Here is a 15,458-nt window from a genome sequence, read left to right on the forward strand (position 1 = left end):
GTGTCAACACAAATCAGAGTGCAGTAAGACATTGTGATCTTTTTGTCCTCATAAAGTGTTTTTAGTATAGGGACAGTGTACACTTAAGAATCTATCTTGTCTCTGAAATGACACCACAATGTGATCTTAAACCCCCCTGGTGCCCTGGTCCCAGCGGTGCCTCAGCAGGCAGGATTTGTGGGGCCCTGGGGTCTGCTGTATTGGCCACAAATCAAAGAAAGAGGAGGGGGCATCTGTGTGCTGCCATCAATTTTTACACTTCAAACAAACCTTAGGTCACAGATTACACCTTCAATCACTTATCTGCTGCTCCGAGGCAGACTAGAGCTGATACACGTTCCTTACACACATCCCCAAGAGTCTCCTGTCAGAGACCGGTGAAATCTGTGAGGATGGAAATCACACATCTTTCTGTCTTTGCAAGAAGATACAGCTGTTGCAAATGATTTAGTATTTTTCTTAAGTGGAAATTAAGCTCATGGTCAGAGTGGGACAGAAGCAGTTAGGCTACGTCACAGCAGAGGGGTCAGTACAGCAGCAGATCAAAAGCAGTCGCAGCTGCTGGAGAGACACGTGTGGTCCAGGCATGATTCAAACTCTCTGAGTTAATGCAGAAATGTTGCTTTAGTAACAAAACAAGAGCATGCAATACCATTTGGATTAACATTGAATAACATTAGTTTACAAGCAAAGAAATGCATCAAATGCAGAAATAAATAAAGAAGTAACAGCCTCACTTGCAGATGATAATCATCCTCCCAGTCCCCATAAACCCACCTCGGGATCAGCAGCAGGACTTTATCTTGGCACCTATAAAGGCTCCGATTAACAAGTGAGGAGGTCCTCTGAAGATATCCAAGACGATGGTCTAATCTGACCATCTGTTTCTTATCTGCTCGCCTTTATTTTTTAAATTTACTAATTTATTTGTATAAGGGATACCAGGTCTGGAAGCAGCAGGCGGCCAATCCTCTCCCTGGGGAATGAGGTAGAGGTGGGACCCACCTGGTGTGTCTTTGTGTATGCTTTTTTTTTTTTTTTTAGCTTTTTACTGAATCAGCTCTGTGCATTTTGTTTTCCAATAACCACTCTCATTCTTTTACATTGATATAGTTTGAAGAACTATCGTCAACAGAGCTCTGTTTTTGTCCACCTGATGGGCAGTAAAAAAGTTGTGTCTCCTAAAGGATGAACTTAAGGGCACCAAAATATTCCAGTCTCCTCTTAGACCGGCTGTACAATATGTGCAGTGCAGCATCATAAAATACAGACCTTTCCTTTCTCAGAGCATTTGATCTGATTCACACATTTACTCCCTGTTGCTACCACTAGGAGGTGTTGAATTGGACATACTTTTTTTAATGTAATGGTCTGTAAATAATGTTCAGCTCAAGTCTCATTTCAGGTTTAAAATATCAAATCAAAAATAAAATTGATTACCCCAATTAAATATTTCCATGCTGTTATTCTGCAGGTGGTAGTGAAATGAATGATCATTAGATTTGGTGTCAACAATCCATGAAAGTCCGTTTTTAAGGTGTTTTATTTCAGATAATTAAACTGATGGATAGTTTTAGTATGAAACTTTAAGTGCTTTTTTTTTTTCATTTTCTGCAATTAAAATAAACAAAAAAAGGAGCCATACACCACTAGAAAAAAAACTTACTTTATCCAGTTTTAAGATGGATAATAACTTTAATTTTCTAAACGTCTTTCCCTGTAAACTGCGCATTAACTCCTTTAAATACGATCAGCAGATAAATAGACATTTATTAACCTTTGGGTTCAATGAAAAGGATTTAGAAACTCTAACTGTTGGCAATAATGTGAGGTTTCCTGTTGTTTTTGTGTTTGCTTCTCCTTTTCTGATGGAAATAAATCCGCAGACTTGAGAATTGATTTCACACATGCACCGAGCTGCATGCTGACTTTTAATCTAATCTTCAAACAGTTTGCAATTCACTGTCGATCTAATTACGCAGACTAATATTTCTGACGTGTTAACTTTGCGACATTAGATTTATTTTTGTTGACAATAAAGCGCAAAAAAGGGACGAAATGAGCTTCACCAGTTTGCAGGTTTAACAGCGGATTAAATGTGATTGTTATTTAAATGAATGAAGGTGAAATGTGTCCGGACCTGTTCAACAGAAGCACGAGCACAGATACACTTGTTTTACTCGACATTAAAAAAAGAAGTTTTTATGCCGATTATAGATAAAGACTTGAGAGGAGAAAAAGAGAGTGAGGCTCAGAAGAGGGTCCAGCGTGACAGACAGGTCTGTATCTGATTACATGAGGACGTTTACTCACGTCATTAATGGACTCATAGTAATCAATACACTGCTCAAATACAATGTTGTAACTTTTATTGGTAGTTGTTGCCTAGAAGTAGAATTGTTGGCATAGTCGTGCTAGTGGTTGTACAATGGTATTAGAGCTAGAACAATAAACTTGAAAAACGGATTCACTGATGAAATGATCGATTCACAGATTAATTACATTAACTAAAATATTGATTTGCATCGCACTGGTCTATTGACAAAATTTACAAACGTTCTCCATAAAGCAAAAATACAACAACGAAGAAAAACTATCAAAATAAATTGATTTTTAATTCATGCAAGCTGACATCAACACCCAGAGATTAAAAAAAAAAAAAAAAAAGCAGATGCTGGCAAAAATATTATGATGGATTAAAGGATATCAAAATGTAATTGAAATGCAAGTCTATTAGTTACATTGTTTTTTTTAAGGGATTCAAGTTCTAAGTAAGATTTTTAAGTAAGACTTTTCCACAGTTTAATGTTTTTTTTCTTCCTCCAATTTTTAAAAGTTTAAGTGTTCAAACTTTTAGATTTGTTATAAGACTTTGACCTGTCTAAGGGGGCTCCTCTTCCTCCAGGCAGAGGGATGGGCTCTCTTGAAGAGGTGAGAGAGAGGAGAAGAGGGAGGAGGCTGAGAGGGGGGTCGTCCTGGGAGGGAAGCAAGGGGGGGGGGGGGTGGGGGGGGTGTAGAGGGGCGAGTTTAAAAAGGCGGACTGCTCCAACAATCAGTCACTCTCTCACACAGTCAGACCTCTCGTCACATTCCCAACAGCTGTGAACCAAGCAGAGCAACGATCCTCCAACTTCCACCTCAGGAGCTTTGGATCTGTACAGGACTTTATCTAAAGGATTTGTTCAAGATCTTTTGCACCATGGAGACCACTACTGGGGAATATGTTGATAACTACGACTACTATGACGACAATGAGACTGCCTGTGACTTTTCAGAGTGGGAGCCTTCTTACTCCCTCATCCCGGTCCTCTACATGCTCATCTTCATCCTGGGCCTGTCGGGTAACGGCGTGGTCATCTTCACTGTCTGGAGATCCAAATCGAAACGCCGGGCTGCTGATGTCTACATAGGCAACCTGGCCCTGGCTGACCTCACCTTCGTCGTGACCTTACCTCTGTGGGCAGTGTACACAGCACTGGGCTACCACTGGCCCTTTGGAGTGGCTCTGTGTAAGATCAGCAGCTATGTCGTTCTGGTCAACATGTATGCCAGCGTCTTTTGCCTCACCTGCCTCAGCTTTGACCGGTACCTGGCAATCGTGCACTCTCTGTCCAGCGCCCGTCTGCGCTCACGCGGCACCATGCTGGCCTCCTTGGGCGCTATATGGTTTCTCTCCGGCATCTTGGCGGTGCCCACGCTGCTCTTTCGCACCACCGTGAATGACCTAAACAGCAACCGCACTACCTGCGCCATGGACTTCAGCCTGGTCACTATGAACCAGAGGCACGAGTACCTCTGGATCGCCGGGCTCAGCCTCTCCTCCTCTGCCTTGGGTTTCCTCCTGCCTTTCTTGGCCATGACCATCTTCTACTGCTTCATCGGCTGCACAGTCACACGCCACTTCAACAACCTGCGCAAAGAGGACCAGAAGAAGAAGCGCCTATTGAAGATCATCACAACACTGGTGGTGGTGTTTGCAATCTGCTGGACTCCCTTCCACGTGCTAAAGAGCATGGACGCCCTCTCCTACCTGAACCTGGCCCCGAGCTCCTGCGGTTTCCTGCGTTTCCTGCTGCTGGCTCACCCCTATGCCACCTGCCTTGCCTACGTCAACAGCTGCCTCAACCCGTTCCTGTACGCCTTCTTTGACCTGCGCTTCCGTTCCCAGTGCCTGTGCCTGCTCAACCTGAAGAAGGCAATGCACGGCCAGATGAGTTCCATGTCATCCACGCTCAGCGCCCAGACTCAGAAGTCGGAGATTCAGTCTCTGGCCACAAAGGTGTAGAGAGTCAAAGGGAAAGGTGGAGCAGTACTGCAGGCCAGTCTTAGCCCCAACCACTGGAACACTTGTAAAAAAAAAAAAAAAAGACTTAAAGTGTCCGTCTTTAAAAGCTGGTAAGAAGAGATGATGAACTTGTCACTGCTCACAGTCATGAAATCCATGAAGAGATGGACGCTCTGTTGTGTTTTCTGGACTTGAAGCTGGAGCCAGCCGGCTGAGCTCTTTAGCTAAACTTCATTCCTCAAATTCTCAGAGAAAAAAAAAGTTTATTTTTGTTCGTCCTGCTCTGCAAACCTTCTCATTTCTACCACAATAGCACACACTGATGTCGGGAATTGTGACACAATTTACATGCAAATCTGTTTACACTGGAAGAAACATAAAGCTGTACAGTATTTTCATACCATAGCATTTTTTTTCTTGTTCAGATTTATTGCTGTTTTGTTTTAGAAGCACTTGTTGAATAAAAAAGAATATGTGAGCAGGGAAATCCGACAGATCAGATGCAGTGTCCTTTTTAAAAGCTTGTTGTTTGTGAAGGTAGAAGTCTGGGTTGCAGGAGGGAGGGGGGGATGTAAAGGGAGAAAAGGTGTTGCAGCTTAATTATATAGTTGGTGGAGAGGAGACGGGGGGCAGACAGGCAGATGGCAGTCGACAAATGTTGTTGGGGAGCAGGAACAGGGCGGGTGGGGTGGGGTGGGGTGGAGGGTCGGGGGGGTTTCGCAGTGAAGTCACGGCACTAAAGGGAACAAATAAACTGTAAATAAATGTTCTGATTTGATGCATATATGTTTTATTTTTTGACATCACTGTAACTAACTACTGTATTAAAGATGTGATCTATGAACCGGATCTCTTAGCTTCATTGAGAGTGTGTGTGAAAGTTTGGCTAACAGCTTTGAAAAAGTCTTTTTAAAGGGAAAAGGAGAGAAAAGACTAACATAAAAGGATCTTTTGAACTCTAGATCTTTCCATTAAACCAGCAGTTTCACATCAGTTTCATTACACCGTCCTGTTATCTCAGTGTTAAGTATCTCCTGGGGGTTGAAGCTTTGTTATGAATGTGTTGCATTTGGTTTACACCTTCAGACTAATAGATCTCTAATCTCTATTGATTCACAGTCAGTATCCAGACTGTAACCAGATTATGCAAAGTCACCGTCATCCTGAAAGTGTGTATTCAATACCTGGTTGTGATTTCCATCAGGTGTGGTTCTTTAAATATGTGAAGAAACGGTCCTGTGGGTTACAAAATACAGTGTGTATATTTTAATTGTAAGTGATCCACCTAGCTGTTTGCGGCAGATTGCTGTCCACGTATAAATCTGGTTCTGCTTAAGGTTTCACTGGTCAAATGTTGCCAAGTACTTGCTCATTTAGAGAAGTGTTGGGGTCTGTGTAAATAGTAGGAAAAGAGAATGGTCTAACCTTAAAAGAACTTGAAACATAGAAAATGACTGATTGAAGAAGAAGGTACCTTGACTTACACACGTCTAATTTAAAGACGATGGGAAACAATGTTATTTACCATCATAAGAAGACTGTAAGCATTTATTCAGAACCATCTATCCACAGGAGGTAAAACCAACCCATGCCCTGATGTTCACTGAATAATAGGGTCATTACCATTGAGTGACTCTTCTGAGGGATCCTTTGATTTGACAGTAATGAGCTCTGTTGGACATAATGGCCGTTTAGAGATGGTGGCGGTGGCGGTGGCAGCGGCGGGGGGAAGTGGTGGGTCTCTAATCCTGGCAGAAGTTGGGCCAGCGAACAAGTCAATAGTTGTCCCTTCTGACAAGAGATTGCAGTTAGAGCGGTGGTTGAGGTGCAGGGCGGGGCCAAAAGAGAGGGGTGGGGGGGCACTGGGGTGCAGATGCTCTGAGCAGAGGAGCTGGCCCGGAAAATCAGTAATAAGAGAATCTGTGGATGAGGTGAGGGGAAATCGCACATGCTCAAGTTCGCTTTGCATCATATTTTAAAGTGAAACATATGGGGAACGGTAAGAATGTGAAGCCACATGATTCATCTTGTCTTTGTGTGTGAGAGATCATGTGTTACTTATTGCCCATCCTGGCAAAATGGAGCAGATTTGACAACGCCGGAGCTGGAGAAAGATCACAGGCCGGTACAGTGTGATGTATGTGAGGGCCTCACCTTGTTCATCACGCACAGACAGAATGAGCATTACTTAAACACACTGTTAGGCCTCATATGGTTGAGTTTGAAGGATTTATAAGTGGAGACTTTTATGGTCTTACGAGTGTCCAAAGTTCATTTATACAACAGTTAGTCCTGACAGAGTAATCTGATTGGACAAGAGGCATTCCATGAGTGCTGATATACAATACAACGTTACTGGGACTTTTCACTTTGTGTATCACTCCACCACGGCCAGGTGTTCTGACTTCTGTTACCTGTAATAAACATTACAGCAGAGGCTCTTTGACCGATCCATCGTGCACCTCAATATCACACAGGCCAACAAAGAGAGATTTATTAAGTCATACGGATAAATTAGCATAACATAAAGTAGCTGCTCTATGAAACTGTTGTACACAAAGTAGCAATAGAGCAGTGAAATGTAGCCTATATGTACATGTTTAAAGCTCTGTTGTCCCTACCTAAAGGGTCATTTGGTTTGCACACAAGTCCACACGAGCATTACACATCATTAAAAAACAGAAAGACATGAATATATACATGTGTTATAAAATCAGATATATAACTCCCATGCATGTAATCATGATAGACATGCAGTGAGGTATGACATTCAAAGTCCAAAACATCCATGGTATATTTGTAATGGCAAGAATGCCTACAGTTTGTTTAAGACCCCATCAGCAGGTAGAACAAATGACCTCAGATATCAGTTTGATTTGGCCCTCCTTGTGTAAGTGTACCTCCTCCCTGTTGGCGGGAACTCTGCATAAATAGTCTTCTAGGATGGCCCTTCCTTCTGAGTGGCTCCTACTTGATAAACATGGCATGGCATTTTCTTCAGCTCTCTGCCTATGAACGTATCACAGCGCTTCTTATATTCAGTACAACACTCCCTCTCATGGGATATTGCTAAAAGCCTCTTATCGATTTCCTGATTCCGTAATTTACATGATAGAAAAGTGTTTATACACACACACACAGAAATGTCACCCTACTTCCTTAGAGCAGTTAAATGTATAACTCACTGAATCTTTACTGTTGAAAATGTACACAGGCTGTTTAACTCCACACAGTTCATTGCCTCATCTGCAGCAGTTAAAAAAATCAGACTTCCTTGTTTTTTTTAGTTTTTTCTTATGGAGGTCATTTGAGAAATCTGTCTTATTTTCAATTGGTTTTATAACCACCTAAATCTCTAAATATTGCTCATAGTGCTACTATTTATTACCATTGAGCTATGGATATGTATTATCTGGTCTACACAACTGAAGCAGGTGGCTGTTTACCATGAGTCTGGTTCTGCACCATGTTTCTTCCGGGCTAGGCCGCTGTAACCAAATGTTGCCCATGTTTGCTTGTGGTGGATTTATATTTGGTCCCTCTTAAATAACAAATAGTATGCTCTACACCTGCTCTTTTTGCAAAGTGTACCGAGATATCCTGTGTTATGATTTGGTGCTTTAAAGAACCAGATTTAATTGAATCTGAAACACACATAACAGGCTTTTAAAGGATCGTTAAACCATTAAAGGGCGGTAACAAAAGCATCGAGTGTCCATCTACAAACAGGAGATATGAGTGCAACAATAAGACAGTGGGTTCAGGGTGGAGTCGATCATGCACGCCACACTGCTCACACTTGTTGTTGTTATTGTGATGAGCCGGCCTGACAGCTTGTCCGATGCTGTTAGACAGAGAGTCCATGTCCGGCTAACTCACCCAGAATACCAGCTGAGCAAAGCATGGGGGAACACGGGGGACACCGCCAACACAAAACAACAGTTGTGTGTCCAAATGATCATAAATGTTGCCAGTGCTCGTGTGTGGCCCATGTGTGTGACCTGTTTGTCTGTATGGGATGTTTGGGTGTGGGCTGTCTGCCCAGAGTATTATTAGAGAGAGTTCAACCATGTTAACCCACTCACCTTTCATAAGAAGTGTTTTTTTTTTTTTTATTTGTCATGAGGAAAGCAGTAAAGCATGAACCTTCACAATGATGTCCATGGCTGTTGGTTGTAATGATCAACAGCTGCCACTAATTATTAAACCCTGCAGCTGTTTCCATGCTAACATGAAATAATACTACAAACTACACCTTCAATTTAGTGCCCTGATTATTCTAGAAGGGAAATAAACAGTTTAAGCATCTTTTTTGAGCTTTGTGTTTGTTTCACTGTAGAGGTGGGCGATATGGGAAAAATATCATATCATGATTTTTTTTGGGCAAAATCACGATCGCGATTTTATCACGATTTTTTTCATACTGTTCTTTAGACGAATTTGTAAGTTACTGACCAGTTCAACCAAACATAATTTACCTGTATAATGTTTTTAAATGCACAAAAACTGCGCTTACTGCACTGACTGTCTGAGCTCCGCCCCGTCTGTCTCTGACTGTTAACGTCTCTCCGTGTCGCTATCCGAGATGTAGGCTAATCTTAACTGTGCACACTATGCAGATAAGTTAACTGTTGCTCACAGCGTGTCGGTTTGGAAAAATATCAGAACAGTTGCATATAACCGAGATGGAGTTGTTTTTGTGGACTTTACTTTTAAGTTTAGTTTTCTCCGCTGCAGAACAAAAAAGGAGGGGGGAGACGCGTCTGTGTAGGAGAATAAACTGCAGCATGATAGAATAAACACATTAGCCCGGTTCTACGATCTCTCTACTTTGGCAGATCGTCATCACGTTAAAATCCTTCACGATCTAAGATCGTTATATCGCCCACCACTATTTCACTGTCCTGATATAATCATCGTCTAATAATAAATGAAACCTTCCATCTTAAAGGATCAACAGAGAGTCCTTGTCCGGCTAACTCACCCACATATATTTTCTATCAATGATTTAAACCATGCAGAAAGCTAATGATGCATACATCAGTCTCTCAATACTCAATCCCAGAACCCATCCATCATAATTAAAAAATAACGGGCAACTATTAGGGCATTGTTGCCAGCATTTTGCATTAAATAACTTTTAGCCAAGACCCTCTATTTCCATGCACCGCATTGTTCACAGTCCAATTACCAACTTGAGAAGTGACTGTGTGGTCAGACCATAAGCAAGGCAAAATTCACCCTTCCAGATATGTCTACGACATAAACATGCATTTCTTGCTTGCAGTGATGCTGCTCCTGTGATTTATTACAACGTCCCTCACCCTCTTGTGTGATAGTGCTTAGAGCTCCTTTGAGGAACTTTTTTAAAGTTAATTTTTGGGGCTTTTGGCATTTGATTGATAAACTAGAGAGAGACAGGAAATGATTTAAGAGAGAGTTGGGGATGACATGTTACAAACAGAGTCAGGATTGGGAGTCAAACCTGCGATGAGTGAGACAAGTAGTAAAGTCTCTGTAGATGGGACACCAGCTGAGCTACCTCATTGGTTGATAATAAAAGATGTAGAATTTCACCAGGCTTGTCCTTTAATAACTCTTATAGCAGCATTACTCAGCATCCTCACTCTAAACTCTGAGAGAAGCACCTTAAAGCAGCACACAGGTGTCACAGAAGCGTGCGCTCCGTCCTCAGTGTGAGCTGCCACACCCAAATGGTGCATCCGAACCACAACACAACTGCTCGCTTCCCCTCAGATGTCCCTGCTGTTCATCCCACCCAGGCGGCAACAAATGCACCCTGTCCTGGGTTCATGTGTGTGTGTGTGTGTGTGTGTGTGTGTGTGTGTGTGTGTGTGTGTGTGTGTGTGTGTGTGTGTGTGTGTCCTTACAGTCATGTAAACAGAGATCTGACACATTCCACTGGTTGTCAACACTACTTTCTCTGTAGCATTCATCCACCTGTTGCCAGACAGTAACACACACACACACACACACACACACACACACACACACACAATCAGACCCATAATCACACTTAAGATGAACGGCATTAGGTCAGGAAAATGTATCACAAAACATGCAGTCAGTAAAAGTCTCTCTCCATACAATCCTTCCATTAGTTGGTTTAACACAGAGCAGGGGGTGGGGGTGTGTGGCTCCACCTACTTTCACCTGAAACTGATGTGTGACAGATCAGTGTCCCTCTCCCTGCCTGTTTGTTGTACCTCTGAATGTGGAGCTCAAACACAGACTGTAGACCCAAACACTTTCCTCATCAGAGGAGGTTAAGGATGATGAAGTGTGGCTGCAGTTGTTCCTATGTGTGAGTGGGTCTGTGTTAAGTGTTTGTGTGAGTGCATGTGGGTGGTTCGGTAGGTGGGCAAGAGTGTGTGTGGTACATTGTATGTTTACTTTAGCAATTAGCCATGGGGGTTTATACATAAATACTGACCAGAGTTGGAACAACATAACTTTATTTTGGGTTGCTGAAGGCGGATCTAAAAGTGAAAAAGGTGATGTCACATATCTCCACGCACCAATCAGAGTCTAGCACCTTCGTAGTGACAGTTGTGGAGTTGCATGTTCAGGCTGACATCTTTGTCAGTCAGTTATGATTAAATCAAACACACACCACCTGAGAGTTAATCATTCAACAGAAACAGCTTTAATTTCTCGAAAACGATAACACATAATGAAATCATATCCATGCATGATAATAAATTAAACCTGGAATTACTACTCTTTTAAATATACAAATAGACTTCCTCTCTGATGTAGTCTTATACACTTACTGCCAGAGACTAAACGAAGAAAATCCACCTGCATCTCAAATCCACTGTGTAATATGAATATGATGCTTAACATAAAACAGATTGGTTCAGCTCTATATGCCTTCCAGCTCTCCTTTAATGCAAAGTGATGCTTTGAATATAGATCAACTTGAAAGTTACAGTTCCAGGTATAGCTAATGTTTAGATGACTCTCTTGACACAATGTGTTGCAATGCATGCTCCTTTTCCCCTAATTCTAGCTCCAGTATAGGTTTTATCAGCTGTAATATTTACAGGGCACTGTTTGTACTTCCTTTGTTTTTACAAAATCTGTCGTTATGGGATGTAACAAACACATTTATCCTCTTTAGAAAATAAACATTAGCACACAGGTGTGTTTTTCTATGAGAACAGACTTTAAAGCTCCACGTTGACAGCTTTGTGACGAGTAACTGTCCAGAGGATTAAGGCTCAAACTGTACAGTTAATAACATAAAGAGTCTGAGTCTGAGTTTGAGCACAGGATCAGTCTAGACAGCAGAGCCCCTGAGCCACAAAACAAGTTAGTCCAACCTGACACAGACACCTGAAAGGTCTGTCAAAACGGACCCTTAATCCTCTTCCCCATTACAATCATGTCATGGCTGATTTACAGTATTCACAGCTTGAAGGATTTTGTAATACATTGATGTTGAGATCCTTTCAATACAAACACGTTATTGTTGTTGTTACAAATGGTTTATTTAAAGATGAGCTATTTTGTTCCCATTGATCTTGAATGCTCCTCATCCTAAAATAATGGAGAGGCATGTTTATAAACTCTGAAAGCCAAAAGAATTTGAGTTTCTATTAAAGCTGCATGGAGCATTTTTTCATTATTTGAGTATGTGAAAAGAAAACCATTACACTTTTGATAATTAACTGCTAATTTGAGTTGTTTAGTATACATGCCAACATTATATTGGTTCCAACCCTGCAAATATAAATATTTAAAATCTTTTTTAAAAGTTTTATACAGTAATTCAGTGTGCTGAATGTTTGAAGGTTTTAAACTTTTCCTTAATCTTAATCTATGAATGACATTTTTACCATTTACTGCTATTTAGGGAGAAAATTGATGATGAAACCATTTGTATGTTGAACACCAATATATAAAAAAATATATATAAAAACAGAAGAGGCTTTAATGTAAATAATCACACAAACTTGCTCCTAGGTTTTATTTCCATGAAGCTAATTATCTTGTGATCTTTTTTGCAGCATTAGTGCTTCTTGATGTAAAATGAAACAAGTGACAACTCATCTGTTTCTGCATTCATTGAAAAGCACATTTGCCTTGAATCTGTGCTGATCATCATCAGTGATGTTTTTCACACAACTTGGACTCAGAGCCAAATCACCATGATTCTTATCAAGTCTCTGATTTGGCGAAACATGTCTAATCATGCCTCAGTAAAGTGGCCTAATACTCAAGTACCAATACACACTAACAGCTCCGTCTCTCCCCTCTCTGTGACGGCTGTAAATCACTCAGAAATCACTATTGAAATCAGCTTTTCTCAGTAATCTGTCTGTCCTGGAAGTGGCCTCTTTAGGATCGTTCAAATTCTCAATAACAACGTGAGAGAACATTTACATGAGATCAGTGTTTCCATGGTAATGATGTTATCTTTTGGCACATTTGAGGAGGTGATTAGGAAATCAGGGCTTTCAAACTGGATCCATCCCCTAGCTTTGTTATTCACTACTGTACCACCCATTACACCACTAACTTCATGGGACTGCAAGGACTTTAGTCAGCTTAGTGAATATAAGAGGACCGATAGCACACTGTAAAACTTCAGCTAACGTTCAAATATATGGAGCAAGAAAATTTACAAATTTACACAGTGATATCAGATGGTTGCATGTGTCTTTGTCCCATTCAGTGGACCCTACAGTATTTTAAACATGTTTTAATATACTCTGTAGGGGCCCCAGCAGAGGGAACTCATGTGAAACACAATTACAATTAGAATAGATATTATTAAATTAGTTCAAGTGTTAAGCTAACACAAATACATGGCAACAGTATTTACATGATCAAAATAGCACATTTCTAGTTAATGGTGGCAATCGATGACACATGAAGGTTATTGTTGGCAGGTGGAATCATTAATACTGCTACATTATACATTCACACTAGATATTAGCTTATGTAGTTATCCTGTTTCCCCAAAATAAACATGATCAGCTAAAGGAGCGTCAGAGGCCTCGTAACTCATTGGTTGAGTTTGAATTACAACTTGTGATTTTTTTTTTTTTTTAAGATTGAACTTCTCCTTTTAAAGGAAGAATTTGTGACATTTTACACATAAATACAGCAAGATCAAGTATATCCTGTGCAAATGTCTCTCTGAGTCATGACTGTCTACAATGACGGAGGAATGTGAGTCCCTCACCTGTACTGTTGTCAGAGCCGTGTTTACATCAGGTTTACGTGGACGGGACAAGCTTGCGTATAAAACTGATTCAAGGAGAACAACAAAGCTTACGCACTGCTTATTTGGATGTCGCCTAAGTATGATTAAATCAGTCATTCCGTGTCGAGTTATATGTGCAATGTGAAGCTATGATTTAATCAAAGCGTGCTAAGATTAGCCTGCTAACACAACAGTGCAGGCCACAGGCAATTGCAGCTCCAGCAAAGGACACATTTTTTTCGCCTCTGTTGCTAAATGGGGCTTAATTATAGTTCGTTCTAATTCATAACTCCTTTGTGTGAACGCGAGTGGAGAGGGGTTGGAGGTGTGTCGCTGGAGAAGGATGGAGGCTTCAGAATAGCGCAGGTGTCGCCAAACATGTAGCAGTTTGTTTTCGTTTAATGCTGGTGCTCAAGGGTGACATCTACTGGATCTGAAAATCACACATTCTTCCTTTATGGTTCCTCTAACACTTCAATAGTTCATTTAGGCTCTTCTGTATGAAAGTCACACTTTATGGTGTTTTTTATTCGAATGGGACCTCATGAGCTAATGTTAATGCTAACAGGGGTCCGTCTTAGTTCTGACTATCTGGTTGTGTGATCTATCTATCTATCTATCTATCTAGTTTTCTGTGATCCCTGGGTGAACATTTGAAGGACAAACCCTGCATGCTGCATGTCAATAAGCCTGCTGCTGCTGTTGGTGGACATCGTTAGGCGAGAGATGTTGCTTCCGTGCTCAGCGTGGTTTGGCCAGACCTGAATGTGCTGGGCTCTTGTCCCCTCCGGATATGGTCTCTCAGGGCTCATCGTCCATGAGACACAAAGCTCCTCTTCACATCCTTCTCTATCCCGTCCATTGTGAAGGCCCCGCCTCGAGGCACACGGCTCCTGAGCCTGCTTCAGGGCTAAATGCTTCTCCTGTCACTTGCTGGTTCCCGTGCCAGTTCAGCTGCTGGAAATACTCAGGTGCTCAGGTTCCCTCGAGGAAATATCAGAGGTAAATGATGCAGTTTGGATCGCCTGAGCTTTAGTGATCAAGAAGTAAGCACTGTTATGAGATATATTTGGGAGTATATCAGTTACAAAATGTTTATTTGGACTGTGTGCTAAATGCTTAAATCCTTTTGACCTTCAACAACAGATAGAGAATGACACCATATAACATTTTACCAGCACTGAATGGATGCATATAAATGTATCTAAAGTGGGATGTCTGTCCTTTTCAGTAAACGTGGTGTGTGATTTAAGAGTATTTATAGAGAACACCAGGCATCATCTAGAATCATTCACGTGATGGACAGATGGTCAAGGTATTTAAAAAAGTAATTTGCACACTTTGCACTTCTTTTATCCCTCCATTTTAGTTCCATGTCTTCTTTCCTAAGTGCTGAGCAGCAGCAGCAGTCCCGCTGTTTGTCCACTGGGAGGCAGCAGATTGCTGAACTCAGTCAGAGAAGTAGATTACTGGGCTTTAACGTACAATGGAGACCTCTTCACTCAGAGAATCTACTCGTTTTCATCACATAGAGATTATACAGTTTACTTAATTACGAAGTGTTTCTCACAATATCCTTCTAGGGTTCTTGTTTTAGCTTCAACAGTCATTAAGTGATGTTAAAATGCGTCCTCACTGTCTGTAAAGAATATGCCAGGGAAGATTTTTTAATCTACACGCGATTCAGGTGAAACCAGTTAAGTGAACTGCTGCCATCTAGTGGTCAGGTTGTACAAATACTTTTTCACTCAGGTTAATTTATCCTCCCAGTCACACTTTGTAGACCTACTAAAGTTTTCAACTGATGATTTATTATTTAATATATTATTATGATTACTTGAATTCTTGGTTTCTCCCAAAAATATTTGACCTTTACATAAAAGATAACTTTTTATATGTCGAATTTGAACCGGTCAACATATTTCAGACATGTTGTTC

At 41.1% G+C, this 15,458-nt stretch overlaps 1 protein-coding gene across 1 annotated transcript; it reads left to right on the forward strand.

Annotated features, from left to right (window-relative positions):
* Positions 1–3,051: 3,051 nt before the first annotated feature.
* Positions 3,052–5,134, forward strand: aplnra (apelin receptor a). Its single transcript, XM_020633010.3, has one exon. It carries the CDS (start codon positions 3,200–3,202, stop codon positions 4,283–4,285), a length of 1,086 nt encoding a protein of 361 aa, XP_020488666.1. The 5' UTR covers positions 3,052–3,199; the 3' UTR covers positions 4,286–5,134.
* The last annotated feature ends 10,324 nt before the right edge of the window (positions 5,135–15,458 follow it).

This window comes from Labrus bergylta, chromosome 2, assembly GCF_963930695.1.
Source record: "Labrus bergylta chromosome 2, fLabBer1.1, whole genome shotgun sequence".
Taxonomy (NCBI): Eukaryota; Metazoa; Chordata; class Actinopteri; order Labriformes; family Labridae; genus Labrus; species Labrus bergylta.

Excerpts from the sequence above, each read along its gene's own strand:
- aplnra (XM_020633010.3), top strand. The coding sequence starts at position 3,200 with ATGGAGACCACTACTGGGGAATATGTTGATAACTACGACTACTATGAC.